This window comes from Natrix helvetica, assembly GCF_964273705.1.
Source record: "Natrix helvetica genome assembly, chromosome: 2".
In the NCBI taxonomy this organism is placed as follows: domain Eukaryota; kingdom Metazoa; phylum Chordata; class Lepidosauria; order Squamata; family Natricidae; genus Natrix; species Natrix helvetica.
In genome coordinates this window covers 220904370-220924774 of record NC_138552.1, presented here as the reverse complement: position 1 = coordinate 220924774, position 20405 = coordinate 220904370, and the positions used below count along the sequence as shown (strand labels likewise).

The 20405-nt window shown below is 38.3% G+C and overlaps 1 protein-coding gene across 4 annotated transcripts in view; it reads left to right on the top strand.

The window, feature by feature from the left end:
- HEATR1 (HEAT repeat containing 1) overlaps positions 1 to 20405 on the top strand; it is a 40780-nt gene that overhangs the window by 18414 nt on the left and 1961 nt on the right. For all 4 annotated transcript variants that reach the window (XM_081945762.1, XM_081945764.1, XM_081945761.1 and 1 more), the window contains 22 exons: positions 349 to 521; positions 1482 to 1649; positions 2501 to 2740; positions 3384 to 3515; positions 6948 to 7054; positions 7839 to 7979; positions 8617 to 8732; positions 8837 to 8958; positions 10341 to 10469; positions 11617 to 11850; positions 11981 to 12107; positions 12612 to 12778; positions 14287 to 14333; positions 15023 to 15146; positions 16721 to 16861; positions 17109 to 17392; positions 18007 to 18157; positions 18258 to 18416; positions 18818 to 18952; positions 19128 to 19232; positions 19329 to 19497; positions 20047 to 20207. In XM_081945762.1, the coding sequence (XP_081801888.1) occupies positions 349 to 521; positions 1482 to 1649; positions 2501 to 2740; positions 3384 to 3515; positions 6948 to 7054; positions 7839 to 7979; positions 8617 to 8732; positions 8837 to 8958; positions 10341 to 10469; positions 11617 to 11850; positions 11981 to 12107; positions 12612 to 12778; positions 14287 to 14333; positions 15023 to 15146; positions 16721 to 16861; positions 17109 to 17392; positions 18007 to 18157; positions 18258 to 18416; positions 18818 to 18952; positions 19128 to 19232; positions 19329 to 19497; positions 20047 to 20207 (3332 nt within the window). The remainder of the gene's footprint in view (positions 1 to 348; positions 522 to 1481; positions 1650 to 2500; positions 2741 to 3383; positions 3516 to 6947; positions 7055 to 7838; positions 7980 to 8616; positions 8733 to 8836; positions 8959 to 10340; positions 10470 to 11616; positions 11851 to 11980; positions 12108 to 12611; positions 12779 to 14286; positions 14334 to 15022; positions 15147 to 16720; positions 16862 to 17108; positions 17393 to 18006; positions 18158 to 18257; positions 18417 to 18817; positions 18953 to 19127; positions 19233 to 19328; positions 19498 to 20046; positions 20208 to 20405) is intronic.

Here is a 20405-nt window from a genome sequence, read left to right as displayed (position 1 = left end):
TTACAGACTCTTTGAAGTCTTTACTAACTATACTCACTTAGCTCCAGAGATTGCTCATAAAAATAAATAACTGCACAGGTTTTTAATTTTGAGACTTTTAGCTGTTTCAAAGGATTATAAAGGTTTGCATTAGAAAATAGAGAAGACCTTCTCAGTGGGCTCAGAATTTGCAAGCCTGAGAACCAAATTCTTCTTGGTGGCTAGACAGAGTAGGCAGATTGCTCCTTTCCAGCAACACAATGAAGTTTTTTCTCAGGGTGGGAGTTTTCATTCTGCATAGTTAATAAATCTAAGTTTATTTGGAACTTGGTTAAAGTAATAACTCTTCTCCCTACTTGTACTTTCCAGTAATTGTATCTCTGTTGATCAATTTGGGAAGTCCTGTAAGCGAAGTCCGAAGAGCTTCTCTCAAATGCCTTCATTCCTTAAGTGGAATAGAAGAATCCATATTTCATCCTGTGCTTCAGAGTTTCACGAAGAAAGCTGAGGAAATAATGTCTGATTCAACTTACGTTACCCAGGTAAGCATAGATGAATGATGTTGCCTGCTTTGAATTTGCGATTCTGTATATTTGTGCCCTTCTGATGAGTCAGACACTCGGAGCTGTTCTCCTAGTCCGCATCATTGAAGAAAGTGTTGGTCAGAGACTAGGAAGCATCTTCTCCTCAGGAGCCCATCTTCTACTTCCTTTGAAGAGGTTGTAAATTATCATGACTTGTGTGCCAAGATGAACAAATTATTTTGCTTTGTTGGTCTTTCTTGCAAATGAACAATGGGGGATTGGAGGCTCACTTAGCCTCTGATCAGTTTGTCTCGCTTAACATTGTCAACAGTCTGATTTTTGATAGGAGCTTTTTCAGCATTTTCAAGAGGTACTAGAAATAGAATCAGAAAACATTTTTATGCCGAGCATCCTTTCTTCCACTGATCCATGGCTTTCTTCTTCCCAGTTGCCTCTGTTGCACGAAGTTCTGCAATATTTCGTATCCAACTGAACGGGATGCTAATCAAATAGGCTTGTGCTTTGCTCTGCTTTTTTTATTTTTTCCACTATTTCACATTTTTGTTTTGATTGTCTGGGAAATGGTTGTGAGAAAGCAGCTTTAGAGTGGCTCCGGGTATGCTTTCAAATGCAGAGTAATACCTCAAAGCTCTGGCTGCGGCTTAAGAATAATAATTGACAGCAGCGGAAGATGCTACGGCAGATACAAAGCAAAATAGAGAGGTCCTGGCATGGGGCCACTCCTTTCTTAGCTATCCAGAAATTCATATCACTGTGCTAAAGGACTGCTCGCTTTAGGTGATATTTTTGTTTTATGGATATATATGCATAAAGGTTCATACATAGCATGAAATCCACATGCAGTAATTGCGGTCCTCTTTCAATTCCTTTGTCCTTCAACTACAAATAAAATAAATCAGTCAATCAACTACATTAATGATCTTTTGATGTCTTTCCCCCCTTTTGTTTCTAATCTAGGTTCTTGGTGATCTCTTTGGAGGAGAACCTACCCAACCGAAGCGAAAAGCCAAGCAGCAGAAATCGTCAGAAGCATTGACCGCCTTACTTGAATGTGTCCAGGGCTTTAGATGTCCTTCCTATATTGCAAGAAACCTGATGAAAATTCTTCATGAAGTCAACGGCAGTGTAGGTGAAATACCTGGTGTTAACACTGGGGAAATATCAGAGATCAAACCAGATTTTTGTGTTGTTTTTCTGCCGGGCGAGACCTTGTTTATATCTTAGTTTGGTTATATTAACAGAATGGAACTTTTTCTCTCTCTTTTTATTTGAATAAGACTTAAAAATGCCAAGATACAGTATATCAAAGGGTTTCAAGTTGCCACTTGGATAGTTGTATTGTTGTTGCCAGGTATACCTTTAGTGCAAAAAAGAAGATAACCCAGTGCTATCCAGGCTGTTTGTTTAGCAACACACAATTTCTGCCCGTTAGCCATGTTGTCTGGGGCTGGAAGAAGTTAAAACCCAGAATTTCTAGAAGGCATCAAGTGGTATATACCTGCTGCAAAGGGAGGTCCTTCCAGAATTTAAAAAATAATCAGCTTATTAAAAAAGAATCGGCTGGCTGTCATCATATATCCCAAGTCTGCAGAGATTCTTAGGAGATTCAAAGACTTGTCTTCAGATGATTTGCATGTCCAGTTTATTACTATTGGTTATATATGTCCTTGCATCATACACATTTAGAAATTTGGCTTTCTCTCCTGAAACATTGACTTGCCTCCAGAGGTTGCGGATGCTCCATCACTGAAGGTTTTTAAGAAGAAATAGGGCAGCCATATGTCTGAAATGGTATAGGGTCTCCTGCTTGAGCAGGGGGTTTAACTAGAAGACTTGCAAGGTCCTTTCCAACTCTGTTACTCTGTTAACACACCAATAAATGGAATACAAAGCAAGTTTTATAAATATAGATTGATTACATTTTTGGCTGCCTTTTTTTTAAAAAAAAACCATTTGTCGTGTGATTTTTTTTTCAGGGGGTGCTTCTTAGTTTGCTGCCTCTCCTCGATAGGTTATTGGAGAAAGCTTCTGGTACAGGACAGATGTTGAAAGATGAAGCCCTTCTTTTGCACCTCGTTCTTGGGAAATACAATGAACACTCGTCAACACTCCTTTGCACAAATCAAGAGTGCCTACGTCTGTTCATCAAAGCTTTGCATGCCTCACAAGAAGTGTACCAGGGCCTTCATCCTTTTCAGATTACAGCTCTTGGGCAGGTAAGATCTTGTATGAGTGGTTTTCATTAGAATCTTTCACAGGGATTATTAGCCTAAATCACCACCTAGAGTACAAATGATTCTCTTCTATTTGCCACAAAAGTTCTTCCAATTGCTTTCTAAGGAGAGAGCTGATAATTAGGTTTTGCTCCAATTTCCTTCTCCCCCCCCCCCCTTTCCTGGTTCCTTGTACACCACAATTCTACTAAGAAAAAAAATAACAGAAAATCTGCTTCCAGCAAGAGGCGAATAAAGTTCTTGTTTGCTGAAGAAGGATCCTTTTGATACATTTTTCTTTGGCAATGTAAGTTGTAGGTAAGTGGTTTGAGTGTTTTGTTGTGCGTTGTTTACTTATTTCCCATCAAGTTATAAGGCAGTCCACTAAAGACTAGAAAATACAGGATATATGTCCAGTCCTGAAAGCAAAGTTGAACAAAGATTCGAAAAAGCCAAATTTAAATTGTATTTTGGGCAGAATTGCTTTTCAGAGTGAGATGGGCGGCATATAAATTTAATAAAGAAATGAATTCACAGGGTATCGTGAGGAAGCTCTGTATCTCCTTATTTTCCTTATCACTGAAAATAATGCTGTGCTTTCTTTCAAAATGTTATATATAAGCTCTTGTCTTTTTGTTATTTCTAGATTACAAAACCTTTCTTTGCTGCACTGCCAGATGGGAAGGTACAGCAAAGGATTCTGGGAGCTCTTTTTGACTTACTCCTCAATTGCAAGAATCTACATTGTGCCCAGACAATTGGCAGCGTATTTAAAGGGGTAAGATAATTTTAATCTTGTTGCATAATGAGACTCTGATTCCTCTGAATAAATAGATCAGGATTACAGGTAGTCCTCAACTTACGACCATAATTGAGCTCCAAAATTCTGTTGTTAAGTGAGACATTTGTTAGGTGAGTTTTGCCTCGTCTTTCGGACTTTCTTGTTAAGTGAATCACTGCAGTTGATAAGTTAGTAACTCTGTTATCAAGGGAATCTGGCTTTCCCATTGACTTTGCTTGTCAGAAAGTCACAAAGTGATTACCGTATTTTTCGGAGGATAAGACATACCAGAATATAAAACGCACCAAGGTTTTGAAGAGGCAAATTTAAAAAAAGGTAGGTAGGTAGATAGAGGGATAGAGAGGGAGAGAAAGAAAGAGAAATGCGGTAGGTAGGTAGGTAGGTAGGTAGGTAGATAGGTAGGTAGGTAAAGGGATAGAGAGAGAGAGAAATACAAATACAATACAATACAATAGTGGAGTTGGAAGGGACCTTGGAGGTCTTCTAGTCCAACCCCCTGCCTAGGCAGGAAACCCTATACCGTTCCAGACAAATGGCTATCCAACATCTTCTTAAAGACTTCCAGTGTTGGGGCATTCACAACTTCTGGAGACAAGCTGTTCCACTGATTAATTGTTCTAACTGTCAGGAAGTTTCTCCTCAGTTCTAAGTTGCTTCTCTCCTTGATTAGTTTCCACCCATTGCTTCTTGTTCTGTCCTCAGGTGCCTTGGAGAATAGCTTGACTCCCTCTTCTTTGTGGCAACCCCTGAGATATTGGAACACTGCTATCATGTCTCCCCTAGTCCTTCTTTCTCTTAAACTAAACATACCCAGTTCCTGCAACTGTTCTTCATATGTTTTAGTCTCTAGTCCCCTAATCATCTTTGTTGCTCTTCTCTGCACTCTTTCTAGAGCCTCCACATCTTTTCTACATTGTGGCGACCAAAACTAAATGCAGTATTTCAAGTGTGGCCTTACCATGGCATTATAAAGTGGTATTAACACTTCACGTGATCTTGATTCTATCCCTCGGTTGATGCAGCCTAGAACTGTGTTGGCTTTTTTGGCAGCTGCTGTATACTGCTGGCTCATATTTAAATAGTTGTCCACTAGAACTCCAAGATCCCTCTCACAGTTACTACTATTGAGCACGGTACCACCTATACTGTACCTGTGCATTCCGTTTTTGTTGCCTAAATGTAGAACCTTACTCTTTTCACCATTGAATTTCATTTTATTAGATAGTGCCCAATGTTCAAGTTTGTCAAGATCCTTCTGTATCTTAAGCCTATCTTCTGGAGTGTTGGCTATTCCTGCCAGCTTGGTATCATCTGCAAATTTGATGAGTTCCCCATTTATTCCCTCATCCAAATCATTGATGAAGATGTTGAAGAGTACTGGGCCTAAAACAGAGCCTTGGGGTACTCCACTGCATACTTCCCTCCATGTAGATGCAGTTTCATTGAGGACTACACGTTGAGTGCGGTTGGTCAGCCAGTTACGAATCCATCTGGTGGTGATGCTGTCTAACCCACATTCTTCTACTTTATCTAGTAGTAGGTTATGGTCTACCTTATCAAAAGCCTTACAGTAGGTAGGTAGGGAGAGAGAGAGAGAGAAGGTAGGTAGGTAGGTAGATAGAGGGATAGAGAGAGAGAGAGAAATACAGTAGGTAGGTAGGGAGGGAGAGAGTAAGTAGGTAGGTGGATGTTTCCAGGTGTATTTATCTATGTGCTGGAGAAGGAAATCACTGACAAACCTTAAGACTTTGTTTCTGCTGGCATAGCACTTGATCAATGTAATTCTCATCAGTTAAAGAGCTTTCCGAAAGGAAAAAAAAACGTTTTGCACTCTTTAAACCTCCGAAAAATGGCCCCGTTTTTAAAAAAAATAAAAGGCATGAATAGCCTTGAGGGGGCTTGCAGAGTGCTGCGGGGGGGGAGGAGGATGAGCAAAAAACAACCTGTCAAAAAAATTGCATGCATAGCCTTATGGAGGCTTCTAGAGTGCTGCTGGGGGGGGGGCAAAAAGGCCCATTTTTTTGCTAATTTCTGCCCTCCCCAGCCCCCAGGAACTCTCTGAAAGTCTTCATAAGGGTATGCACAGCCATTTTGGTGAAGGGGGCGGGGCTTCGGGAGGCAAAAAATGCTGTACTTGATGTATAAGACGCACCCAGATTTTCAGTCTCTTTTTTGAGGAAAAAAGCTGTGTCTTATACTCTGAAAAATATGGTACATGACCTTGGGACACAGCAATGGTCATAAGTATGAACCAGTTGCCAAGCATCTGAATTTTGATCACGTGATCATGGGGATGATGCAAAGTTTGTAACTGAAAAATGGTAATAAGTCAAATTTTTCAATGCCATTGTAACTTTGATTGATCACTAAATAAATTGTTCTCAGTCGAGAACTACCTGTATTTATTTAATAATACATAAATAATAAAGAATGAATTATTCATCTATTTCTGTGTCAATTTTGTATTCTTCCCTAATCGCATAGTTTGCTTGCAGGAATTAGGCCATTATAATCTGATTACTTTTAACCACCATATTCTGTTCGGTATAAGAGCTAACAAAAACGTATGTTACAGAGAATTTTAAAAGTATTTATAGGAATAGTTTGGAAAATTAGTAATATGCCGTATGATGAGTGCATTGCTTTTACTGAAAACATAACTTTTGTAAACACAAAGAATACCGCATTTTTTGGAGTATAAGACGCACCAGAGTATAAGAAGCAGCAAGGTTTTGAAGAGGCAAATTTTTTTAAAAAAGGGTTTTGCACTCTGCAAACTTCCCAAAAACGGGCCGTTTTTCACGAAAACGGGCCCAGGTTTTTTTTCCCCCCAAAAGGGCATGAATAGCCCTTAGGATGCTTGAGTGTTTCTGGGGGAGTGGGCCCGTTTTTTGTCCAAAAAAAGGGCATTAGGAAGCTTATAGAGTGCTCCTGAAGGCTGGGGGGGGGGGCAAAAATGAGCAAAAGACGGCCCATTTTTTGCTCATTTCTGCCCTCCCAAGCCCCCAGGAGCTCTCTGAGAGCGCCCTACAAGCTATGCATGGCCATTTTGGTGAAGGGGCGGGGTTTCAGGAGGCAAAAAATGCTGCATTCAGTGTATAAGACGCACCCAGATTTTCAGCCTCTTTTTTGAGGGGAAAAGGGTGCGTCTTATACTCTGAAAAATACGGTAATTTCTGGTTTTAAGCCAAGAATTGTATTGCATTTTCAGTAAGAAACTATGCTGTGATGCCAAATTCATAGCCCTCCCCTTCAAATACAAATGGTCGTGCTTTCTTTCGGCACCGCCATACAGGCAAGTCACATGTCAGTTGATAGAGGATGGCCAGATGACATGCTGCATACTGTATATACAATATATTGTGATGTGTTGCAAAACCTTAAAACAAAATATAACATATTGTTTAGATTTCAGTAGATGCTGAGCAGATTAGTATCGAACTGGACCCTCAGCCTAAACTCAAGACTGTTGCTACCGTTCACCAGACAAGAAGACAGAAAATACAGCAGCAGAGGTAAAATGGGTGGGAAATATAAGTGCCATATATGCTATAATGGAAGAGGTTTTAAAAATGGAGAATTAAAAGATTTGGAAGCCAAGCAGTTTAAAAACATAAGGTAGTAAATTCATTAAGCAAGCAATTTAAGCTATGGCAGTTTCATCAGTCTACATGTGGAATAAAATTGGTTATGCTGTGACATTTTACATGAAGAGAATGCAAATTATATTCATTGAATTCTATTAGTTTTAGCTAATTGGAACTGAATTTCATATACGCTTGTGATGCAATATAATGAAGATAATTTCTGTGATTAAATGGGAAAAGACAGAGTTAACCAAAGAGGATTGGACAAACATGAGAATAAATGTTAGGTTATTTTATATAGTTAATACTTTAATCATTTCTGTTGGTAGTTGTATTTGTATATGTATATGACATTAGGACAAATTAAATGCTTCTATAGAGAGTTATAATCTTATGTCCGTAATCATGAGAACTAGAAGTCCTGTCAGAATTCCTCAAAAATTGCCAGATGTTATCAGGTTAAATAGCCAAAAACAAGAGAACTAAATAGTTAACCAGAGAGAGAACAAAAAACTGAAGTCATAAGCATATATGATAAGCTAAGGGATAGAAAGATTAAAAAGGACATATGAATTAACTAATTTTTAATAGCTGTATTTTGTTGCTGATTCTTTGGCTGTTTGTAGAATCTGACTCACAGAAGTAGTTGCTCTGCAAAAACTGATATTTTTATAGAAGGAAATAAGTTGACTTTGTTCTTATGATCATCCAGGAAAGTCCAAGATCAAGAATGTGTACAAGAAGAAAATACAAACTGGCAAAGAATTACACTTATCCTGGAATTGCTGCAGCACAAAAAGAAGCTCAAACAGCCTCAGGCTCTGATACCTACCCTTTTCAATTTGCTATCTAGGTAATTTTACTTTGGAGAGCAATTCTAAATCTTGTAGTTTCTTAACCATAATTGAGTTCACTCCAGCCATTAAACATTGAGGACTGTCTGACCCTGGAAAACTCTATATCTCGCCCATGGGAGAAGGGAGTTCCAAAATGGGATAACCCCTCCATTAGATTTGGGCCTTATCAAAATGTCTCGTCTCTTCTGTCCTCCATTCTGTGCTACGGCCTAGTTCTGTCCAAACTCTCTTTAAGTGGCCAAGCTATAAGCAAACCTGCATTTGGTCACCATGAACTTGTGGATCTGACCGCCCTTTGAGATGTTCCATCCAGTGTCTTAGAGCACTTGCTCCCCCACTGCTAAACAATTCTTGAGCTGCATCAAGTCGCCTCTACTGTAGCTATGTTGATTCCTCAAGACACTTGTACTTCTCTTCCTGTCTGTAACTGGTTCCCTTGAGGATTTCTCCAAATAAGATATTTGAAAAAAAAGAAACTTGGAATGTGATGTAGAAATTATCAGTGTTTTATAGAAGATTTGTTCTCTCTGCTCCCCACCCTTCAGAAATGCTATTTTTAGGTATCAGCATGAAACGTTATGTTTGATCATCTATTTCTCCGAAAATATCCTAACCCCTTTTCTGAATTTCCAGGTGTCTAGAACCTACTGCAGGGGAAGAAAATCTGGAATACACAAAACAACTAATACTTGGTAGTTTGTTAAACATTTGTCAGAAGCTGTCCCCAGATAGCAACAGGATAAAGGCAGGTAAAGTGAAGACCAAAGTTAATTTCATTTGGGATATTTGTGTTCCCCAGGCTTTGTGTCCCTAAATGGGATGGAAGCACTGTAAGCCTTCTTTGTGTTTTCAGGTCTCCTGGATGAAGAGAAATTCAACGTGGAACTGATCGTCCAGTGCATCCGGGTCTCAGAAATGCCACAGACCCATCACCACGCCCTGCTCTTGCTGGGCACCGCAGCTGGAATGTTTCCTGTGAGTTCATTGGAATGCATGTTGAGGGAAGGGAAGTTCATCCATGTTTCTAAAAAGTATTCACATTTTAGGTGCCTTTTCAGTTCTGATGCAGGCATTTGGGTGAGGCTGCTAGTCTTTTCCCATGCTTAGGAATAGCTGACCATTTTCCAGGTTCACTTCCTTCCTTTCTCCAAGATTTTTCTCACCACCCCCTGCTTTTTTTCTTTGCATGGATCACCATCAATGACCCCTCATTTTTTCTTTCTCTTCTTTATCTCTAATCTGTTACTCCCCGAAATGACCACTAACTGGACAGAGGTTTGACAGTATGTTCAATGTTTAACAGGTGTTAAACATTTGGTTTATGTTTAAACAAATATTGAGGAGCTGCTAAAGTTTTCTATTCATTCAGGATACAAAACTGGCTTCCGAGTCCAATTCAAGGTGCTGGTTATTACCTATAAAGACCTGTTACCTGACAAATCTCTGGTCTTCAGTTGTTTTTGCCCACCTTTTCTTAATTGGGAGGCCTTTTAGACAATCAGTATGCCTTGGTCACCTCACAGTTGAATGGCTGCAATGCGCTCCACATGGAGACTACTCAGAAGCTATAACTACCGTATTTTTCATAGTATAAGATGCACGTTTCTCCCCCCAAAAAAGAGGGTGAAAATTTGGACCTTATACACTGAATGTAGCTGAATGTTTTAAATAGCAGAGAATAACATATACCTAGAAAGCCACATCAATTTTAACAGCTTCTGTACAAGTATAGTCTAAAATGTAACGGTGTCCTGTTGTCTAATTAGACCCTGACTTAGTTACGTTTGGAGTAGATCTATTTAAATAATTGGGAGGAGTTAGTGTGACTACATTTAAGAAAACTTTCTGGCATTAATATACTGCCATAATGTACATTTCTCCAATTCTTTGCTATTTCTATGGGTCAGGCACACATGGACAGAAATACACCACAAACAGTTTATATTCTCTGTACTGTTTGCTGTTTGTTGCAAGGAGGCAAATTGCTGGGAGGCAGAGGCAGATTTTTTCCCCTTGTTTTCCTCCCCAAAAGTGTCTTATACTTTGGAGGGTCTTATATTCCAAAATATACAGTAGTTTAAAATGCAGTGGTGTAGGCAGAAACAGGGCGCTGCCTGGTGTGCTCATGAGTCGCCACTGCTAGGCAAACTGCCATGGATGCCAGATAAGGGGATGGCGAAGTTTGCCTGTATATGAACAAGGGTTGGGCAGTTCCTTTAACAGTATTAAAACAGCAAAGGATCCACTGCTTTAAAGCCGGCAAAAAAAAATTGTTCCGAGAAAAACTGCACTGCAAAAATAAACGCCCAAAACCAAATGCTACATTATTGCAGGAATAATGGCTTTCTTTTGTGCAGGATAAAGTGCTACACAACATCATGCCCATTTTTACATTCATGGGAGCCAATGTCATGCGCCTGGATGATGCATACAGTTTCCAGGTGATTAACAAGACAGTGAAGATGGTTATTCCAGCTCTCATACAGGTGAGATCATTTAAACTGGGTCACTGAAATAGAATACAGGTAGTCCTCGACTTGGGAACATAGTTAAGCTCAAAATTTCTGTTGCTAAGCAAGACAGTCGTTCTTTCTTGAGTGGTGCTGCATTTTTGCAACCTTCTTTGCCACGGTTGTTAAGTGAATCACTGCAGTTGTTAATTGAACCATCTTTAAGTTCTTAAATTAATCTGGCTTTCCCGCATTGATTTTGCTTGTCGGAAGCCAGCTGCGAAGGTTACAAATAGCAATAGCATTTAGACTTATATACCGCTTCATAGTGCTTTACAGTACTCTCTGAGTGGTTTACAGAGTCAGCATATTGCCCACAACAATCTGGGTCCTCATTTTACTGACCTCGGAAGGATGGAAAGCTGAGTCAACCGCGAGCCTGTTGAGATGCGAACTGCCGAATTGCAGGCAGCCAGCAGTCAGCAGAACTAGCTTGCAGTACTGCATTCTAACCACTGTTTCCACTGCGACCCTTACGGTGATCACATGACCCCGAGACACTGCAACTGTCATAAATACATGCCAGTAGCCAAGCACCTGACTTTGATCTCATGATCGTGGGGATGCTGCAATGGTCGTAAGTGTGAAAAAGGGTCATAAGTCACTTTTTTCAGTGCCATTGTAACTTCAAATGTAACTTCAAGGACTACCTCTATAACAAACTTGCATCTGAGACAGTATTCTTGTTTTTATTATTTTTATTACTAATTCTACTATTAGAATTAGCAACTTGGATTCTAAATGCTTTGTTTTGTTTCTTCCTTTTTTTTTTAAACAGGAGTTTGCTGTGAAAAAAATATGTCATTTTTTCTTAATCATATCATTGCTGGATTTACAAGCAATTTCCTAGTTCAAACCTGCCTTTCAGACATTTACAGACTTGCTTTGCCATATAAACACAGCTCCACTAATTATATTCTAATTTATATATTAATATAATCTATTCCACAGTTATTCTTTAGTATTCAGGCTTCGTTTATAACCTTGGTTCTTTTATGGGATGGGTTTTGTTCTTGGGTTTTTTTTTTTTGCTTCATTTGAACAAAGTCTTATCTGTTTTTCCTTTGTTTAGCCTTTGGTTTGTATGTATAACCTGTTCCTTTTTTTTTTTTTTTTTTTGTAGGCAGAGGAAGATGGTAGGTCTTCAGGAACTGCAGGCAACATGGAAGGAGTTGTGATTAAAATAATCCGGGTTTTTGTGGATGCCTTGCCCCATGTGCCAGAGCATCGGCGCCTCCCAATTCTAGAGCAACTTACAAGTACTTTGGGGGCGGAGCGATTTCTGTGGATTCTTTTAGTACTGTTATTTGAACAACATGTGACCAAATCTGGGGCTGTAGTAGCCAGTGGGGAGAAGGTAGGTAAAGAATTTTAAAGAGTACTTTGTCTTTGAAAGTTGTATGAGTTGCTGTGCAGAATGTGGCAATATAATCCATAAATATACAGCATTGTATAATACTCTTTTCTTCATCTTGCTATTTACACAGGATATTGTTTTGGAAACCGATACAGAATTCTGGATTTCTGTATGTTGTGAATTTAGTGTAATTGAACAGTTGCAAAGTTTAATGAAACTACTCGACTATTTAACAAACCTGCCAGAGAACAAAGAAGGTAATTTCCGCCAAAGAAACCTATAGTCAGCCACTCACTCAATAAACAGATCGGGTTGAATCCCAACTGAAAAAAGCTTGTTTAGGAGGTTCTTAATCAGGCTTGATGGTCTTTTCTCCAGAGCTGGCTCCCAAAACACAGTGCAGCAAATGGCACCTCACCGTGATCAGGTTCTCAAATCAAGGTAGTTATTTGAGCATATAGAGAAGAGGATCCCCTAAAAAATCTCCATTCTGGCACTAATGATAAATGAAAATCCTTCATGGTGCTTAAAATATGCTGCCTGATTTAGTCCCCTTACTCTCCCCAAAATTAGAGCAGAACTTGTTGTATTACTTAAGGAATGATCCAATTTATACAACATGCTGCACTTCTTTATGGCATAGGTGTGAGTAAATGCAGTAAATGGCACTTTTAATTGGATTTTTCCATAATATGTGCATAGATTTATTTATTTACTTATTTAAAGAGATTTATATGGCTTTGGTGTCTATGTTTTTGCAGATGACCCCAGACAAAAGAAGTCAAGGCCACTCAGGACACAATCCTACAGTCAAGAAACAGAACTCTTTGATGTGGAGTCTCACTCTGGCAAACAGTTGAGGCATTTGAAATTCCTGGCTGTCTCTTTCATGTCACAGCTTCTGGCTTCACACAGTTTTGTAAAAAAAGTGAGTTGAATTTACCTTTGCCCAGAATTGATAAAGTCCCATTACCAGTTAAGAATCTGTAATTTCCATGAACTGAGGCAAGTTGAAGAAACTTATTTTCTCTTCATTTCCAGCTTCAGTGCAATGCTGGTTGGTGTAATTATAAACATGCTTGAGATCAGGTGCAAAATAAAATAACATTACATGTTATTTTAATGTTTTTTTAAGGGTTTTCTTTACTGTAGAAAGGAATGTTTCTACAGGAGAATACTATTTTGCTATAAAGTGTGCACATAATATCATTTACTAGATATCTTGGCAAAAGAAATGGAATGGAATAAATGGATGGAATAAATTCAAACCACAGTGAATTTTTGTTTCTAGTCTTGGAAGAAGACAGGCAAATATTTATTTATTTATTTATTTATTTATTTAATTAGATTTCTAGACCGTATATATTCTAGACAATATATACATATTGTGGCTGGCAGTTGAACATTCATCCATGTACATGTTGTATATAACAGCCACAACAGCATAACAAAAGCAGATTTGTTTTTAGGTTTGATCATTTGTGCTTCGTGCACCTTATCAATAATTAGGATAAATATATTTAAACACATTTAAAAATGCACTCTGTGCTTAAGAGAGACCTTCAGAGACCTAGCCATGTCTGCTTTGAATTACTGTCCCATCTGCTACAGCCTTTACCCTCCCCAAAAATTGGCATGCCCCTCCCACCTACGATATTCCATCAGGATAGATTTGATTGGCCTTTGTATTGAAGTGGACTCTGATGCTAAGAATAGTAAGTGTTGTCAAAACAATTTTCAGGTGCAAATTTAAAAGCAAACTACCTGTTGGAACTCTTGTGCTGACCTTTTAAAAATATGCAGTATATATATTAATGAGAACTCATAAAAGCAAGTTCCTTGAGTGTTTTTATCCAGCTCTGATTACTGTTGGAGAATTTGAAATCTACTTTGAAATTCTATATGCAAAAGAGACTTTTCAAGGGGGTGTTTTTATTAGTTAGGAACTTAGGGAACCATTCATCAAACCATTAGCCAGTCCATGAAGGAAGGTCCTGAAAATGAAAAGGATGAAAATTTTAAAGAACTAAAGGCCATGTATGAATCGGTGTATGGCTTCTGTAGAAGCAAGGATTGAAAAGGGCGGAGAAATACAGTGAATAGGGATAGTTTAATTTGATCCAGTTAAAATTCTTTTTCTCTCGCTTCTTTGCTCAGTACTTATTGTGTCAGACTTTAATATTGGTTACATTAAAAGGGAACAGCTTGGTGAATATGTATATGTGCATAATAATAAAAAGGATGTCTTCTTCAGGATCCTGAACCAATCTTTTAGTGTAAAATTGAATTCCATGCAAAATAGCCATGAGGATTTTATCTGATTAATACTATAACAAAATGTTAGCTCACCTCATAGTCATGTTCATCCACCTGAATTTAATTCCCATTAACGTGACATGAACTGTGTAAGTGGTTTTTTTTTCCTTTGTCCACTAGGTAGTTGAATGTGAAGATTCTGAAGAGCTAAAGGAACTTGAACAGAAGTATGTTTGCTTTTTTTGTTGAATATTTTAATTAAGAATGCAAGTAAGCTGCATAGGGAGATTTTGAGAAAGCATTAGTTTACATCCCTTACCAGCTGAGAAATTAACTATATCAATATGTCTATCTGTATATCTGTCTGTCTGTATATCTATCATCTATCTGCCTGAAACTACAGCCTATTAAAGTATATGACACCAATTCAACAGGAGGTGATAGGCCGAAGTCACACATAAGAAAACCTGAAACAGGGCAAGGACATTTTCAAAATAAATCAGGCTGATCTGTGAACATTATGTTACACTATTTTTTGCAGGGTTTCAAAAGATAGAAGTTGTAAAATTAATGCTGGGCCCATACCTTGTTTTTAATTATTTAGAGTAGCCACTAAAATCAGTAGACTGACTTTAAAATTATGCCAGCATAAAATAATGCAAGTATTCAGCTAACATTTCCTACTGATGGAGCATCTTCTGTCAACTGAATGTTGGGGCAAATTTCAAGGATAATATGTAATTCTACCTTGATGTCATTACAGTGATGATGATAACAAAGTTGAGTCTAATGGCATGCCCACGTGGCCTCTTTCCTGTGGATAAATGGTTTCATTTTTGGATTCTCTGACTTTTATTCTAATGAAACATTAATGTGGATTGATGTAGTCAGTCATTCACTATGGTTGTTTTTCTAGGTTATTGGAAAAAATTCTTTGCTACATAAATGCAGTGGCGCAATCAATAGAAAAAAATGCCAACACTTTGACAGCCAAATTCTGGAAAGTTTTGCTCAACAAAGCATATGAACTACTGGATAAAGTAAGTATTATTCTATTTGCCAGTAAGGTGACATCTTGAAGCTTTGTCATTTTGATGTAAAATAGGTTTACTAATTTTAAACCACCAGATAATCCAGGCAAAAATCTTAGTTGCTTAAGGTATCATGAGTTAGCCTGCTACCACAGATTTGCCTAGCAAATTAATTCCAGTAATAACAATTTACAATTATCTGGGCAATTTATATGAATAAAGAAAACAATAGTACAATATAGATTTTAAAACAATATGTAAAAATTAGAGAATATTGAAAGATTTGGAAAAAGTGGAGCAAGCACATAGAAAGGTTTAACTCTGAAAGGAGAAAACTTAACAGAATATACAATAGAACTTTGGCTTTTCTGAAAGATGGGGAAGTTATCTGAAGGACCATCTCTTCCCGGTTACATCCACCCAACCCACTAGAGCAGGGAGGCAGGAAATATGACTGTTCCCATCTCCTAAGAAGGTACATCTGGCAGGACCCAGAAGAACGGCCTTCTCCATGGTGGCTCCCTCCCTTTGGAATATCATCCCCATAGAGATTAAATTACACTCTTTCACAAGGCCCTGAAGACTTGGTTCTGCTAACAGGCCTGGGGAACCCAGAGTGGGATGGAACCCATCAAGTGGCTCGTTTGATTATGCGTTGTCACCAGAGCAGGTGGGGGCGGGCTACTGTTTTTATTCTTTCATATTGGGTTTTTTTATTGTTTGTAAACCTCCCAGAGTCATTGAGAGTGGAGTGGGCAGTCATATAAATCTTATAAATAAATAAGTTATTCAAAAGAAGAGTATTGTGGCAGTGCTGGTAATGAAATAAAGATCTCAAACTATAGGGATAAGTTCCAATTAAGATAATTGTAATTGATAAGAACAGTTCAATAGAGAAACCAACTTCTTTAGGCAGTTATGAACTCCCCTACATTAAACATGTTCAGGCAGAAACTGTGTAGCCAGGAATTAGATTTGGTAGTCTACAAACAACTCCTTTTAACTCTGGCTTTTCTAAATAAATTTTTCAGGCATTTGAGTTAAGGCAGAGGGAAGGAGGAACAGAGCTTTCACTTATTTTAGTCAAACCTTGAGGAAAGACTTGGAATGTGGGGAAAAAATGAGTGAAGAAAGCTCTCTCTGCTTATATTGTTTCCCTCCAATTTTGATCTATTTGTGGAGGATATGGGGAAAGGCCTTGGGGGACAGGAGGAAGTACAAAGGCAATAGATAAGTGGGCCTGAACCCATTCTGAGGCACTAACTGGACTAAACATCTGACAAAAATAAAGTGGAGGGAATAAGCACATTCACCCTTGCAAGTTTCTGCTACTATAGTTGTCATGGTAGCCGTAGTCTTGACCCATATGGCATTGGTTTTTTAGTCTGCTCAACCTTGTTGGATTGACATTGGGTTGCATTCTGAGATTTTCTTGAGCTTCCCCCAAATTCAGGAGTCAGTGGAATACTCAAGACTGGAATGGGGTAGAAACAAAGAAGGATTGTTAGATTAGTTTTCCTATCTAAATACTTTTTTTTTACTATTAATTTTTTTAAAAAATTATTCCTGTGTTTCCTTTCTAGATCAATTCCTTAATTCCAACAGAAACCTTTATTCCTGTCCTCAGGGGCCTGATGATCAATCAGTTGCCCTCAGTGAGACGTAAAGCCATGGATCTCCTCAACAATAATCTGCAACAGAACACACAATGGAAGCAAACCCAGGTAAGCAATTTTTCTTAATGTCCCTATTGCCATATAGTAGCAGCCCTTTGTGCCACATAGCATCGCAACGGCAATGGGAAAAGTTCAGCCTTGCCCTTTAAGTGTAGTACTTAAATAAAGAAGTACTGGATCTGGAACCCTGAACTTACTATAGGAAATCTTCTGCTGTAGGCTTGTTTGGATTGCAAGATCTGGATGTTGGTTTGGATGTTCCCATGAATGGTTCCGCATTATTTTGTCCTTTCAGGTGGAACTGCTGCTAGAATTGGTTCCCGACCTCCTCGCTGTGGTGCAGCATCCAGAAGCTGAGGAGCAGGCAATTAATAGGCAGACGGCCTTGTATAGCTTGAAGTTGCTGTGCAAGTGTTTTGGCAGAGAGAAACATGAGCTGTTTGTTGCTGTACTAAAAGTGGCCATTGAGGTGATTTCTTCAGAAGGGAAAGAAGAAAGAAACGTCGTCGGAAGTGCTCTGTTGTGTGCTGCTGAGGTCACCTGTGTGCTGAAAGCATTGGCCATACCTCAACTTCCAAGGTACTCTTCTTCAAGCATGATTAAGGATCAAAAAATTAAACATCTGGACTGTCCCTTGAGAGTTTTGTTCAAAATACGCCTTTCATTGCAATGTGATCGAATATCAGTTAAGCAACTCTAAAAGATAGGGTGGTTATTTCTCTTCTTCTTTTATAGATAGACATCCAACAAATTCTAAAGGGCGGGGGGAAATCAGTTGGCATTGGAAAAAAATTATGTCCTTCCTTCTGTGCAAATGATTCTTACTTTTCTATGCCAGATTGATTGCTCTTCCTTTCAAAGAAATGCTTGAGTAATACTCATAGGAAAATTTGTATAATTAGTTGGAAGCTTTCCACAAAACAAAGAAAAATTAAGCACTTTCCTGATTACAATCATTCAAGAAAGTAGTGATAGATAAAATAGGTTTTGACTCAGGTATGCAATTAACTACTACACTGTCCTCTATGTAGATTACGAAACTTAACAGTGAATATTCATTAGAGATTTTTGTGTTTTCAGAAGAGCTTGTCCTTTGACCTTATTTAAAATACCATTTAGTGAAATGTATTTGTATTTTACTGCGAGGTCTGTTTGAGTATGAACAGGTTAATCTTGTGTATCTTTTCTCATAGGCTTATGCCGGCATTGCTAAATATACTGAAACACAAAAAGGACTTAGTCGCCAATGAAATTTATTTACTTAGCACAGTGACAGCTCTACTGAAAATTGTGGAAACGTTGCCACGCTTCCTCAGCCCATATTTGCTGAATGTCCTGCTCCAGGTCAGTAAACCTACTTTGATTAAGAGCAAGTATTAGTTAAGCAGCACAATGTGTGAAACTTCTGTGAAATAATTTGATTTGTATATTGGCTGCCTCCCAGATTGTCCACTTGGACAGAATTGCTGTTGAAATGGGACCTTCATCCCAAGTTAATCTACGCGTGGCATCTCTGAAAACCACTTTGGCAACAAAACTTCCATCAAGAGTTCTTCTGCCAGCAATTGCCAAGGGCTATGGTGAAATTGCAAGTGCTTCCAAGGTGAGATGAGCCTCGGTTCTTCCAACACATCGCTTATATATAGTCATACATAGTTATATATAGTCAATATTTTACCTCAGTCAATAATGGAGTTCAGAAAGTGCATGGCATCACACTTCATTGAGAAGGAGGCAAAATTCCACCTGCAAAAGGCTGCTTCCTTTACTCAGCTAACCTGTGCTCTATCGTGACCTTAGATTTGGTACTTAGTTTCTTTTCTTGGACAAGGAAGAACAGGAGCAGGGTCATGGTTCCCTATGGCTCTGAAATTTCACACTATCCTGGAAACCTGCTATCGAGTTTTTAAAGGGAAACTCGAGAAATTTGGACAGCTTTATTTAATAATTTGAATCCCCTTGGGTATTAAACTGAACTTGTATCTTTATTTGTTGTTCTTCTAGAATGATGTAGGTACTATTATGGATGTTTTGAAGGAGCACATTGTAACTCTGGAGAAAGATCAGCTCTCTGCTCATCAATCTGAGCTAACAGCATTTTTCACAAAGGCTTTGGACTTCAGAACCGAACACGCTCAGGTGAAGCATATGAGATCTTTCGAGAGTAGCACAAATGTATTCCTCTTCAAGTGAGGCTTCCCTTTGAATTAATCTCTTTATGGGGCAGTTTAAAAAGCTCAGTTCTGGGTAGGGTTATGCCCACAATCCGATAAACATTGCTACAAATATTTTGATAACGCCTGCTTTATTCTAGGACAATTTAGAGAAGGTTGGCAAAATAGAAGCTCGGATTATCGCATGTTTAATCAGCATGGTTATGAAGCTTTCTGAAATATCTTTCCGGCCCCTGTTTTTCAAGGTAGGCATTTGAACACGCTTCTATCTCCATAGGTTTCTTGTTTGTGTTTTGATACAAACAAACAAAACCCTCACCCCCGGTCTCTCTTTTTTTCAGCTCTTTGATTGGGCCAAAACTGAAGGTGCCCCAAAGGATAGACAGTTAACTTTCTACCGACTGGCAGACTGTATTGCTGGTGAGCTAAAAGGGCTGTTCAGCCTATTTGCTGGCCATTTAGTGAAACCTTTTGCTGACAATCTCAACCAGATCAACACATCAAAAATAGGTAAAAATTCTAATGTAAAATAAATGCAGGGAAGAAAAACATTTTTAATAAAATACGATATAATGCACTAATAATGTAACAATGCATATTTATATATGGGGTTGACCTGAGGGGTCCTTGATGCTCTGAGCTTGCTTTTTTCCTGCCGATATTTCCTTACCCAAACTACGTAACATCATCAGTGATAACTAGATCAGTGACTAGCACTGATGATGTTAACCTAATTTGGGTAAGGAAACATCTGCTAGAAAAAAAGCAAACACAAGGACCCTTCATATTTATAGTTTTTCTTTGAAACTTATTTACATTTTTATTTTCATTTTTTTTTTAAATGAAAGCCCAGGCTCAATCAACTCCAAATCCAACTTCTGGTAGTTAACCTTCAAAAAAATAAATCATAGGGCTCATTCACATTAAATTAAGTTTGTTTAACTTTAACACAGCCTGTGTCATGTCTTCAGTGGGGGAGGATAAGATTTAGAATCTTGTGTTTCATTTTCTTCATATTATTTATGCCTTTATTCCTGTACCTTTTGCTGTTTATTTCAGATGCAGATGAAGCTTACTTTGACTCCGAGGGTGACACTGAAAAAAGTTGCTTATTACTACAGTATAGCCTTGACTGTTTGTACAAAATCTTCCTTTTTGATTCTCATCATTTTGTGAGCAAAGAAAGGGCAGAAACATTGATGCTACCTTTAGTCAATCAGGTTAGAAAGCAGTCACATTCTTATTAGATTATTACCTAATAGGTTTCCACTGTGCTATTTAATTCTTAGACGATTTTTACAGATATAGTTTATTCATTCAATCTGGTTCCTTTTTTAGCTTCTCTTATTGTCAAATCACCATGCTCAGTTTAGAACATGAGCTGAATGATATACTTGTTATAGAGGAACAATCTACCA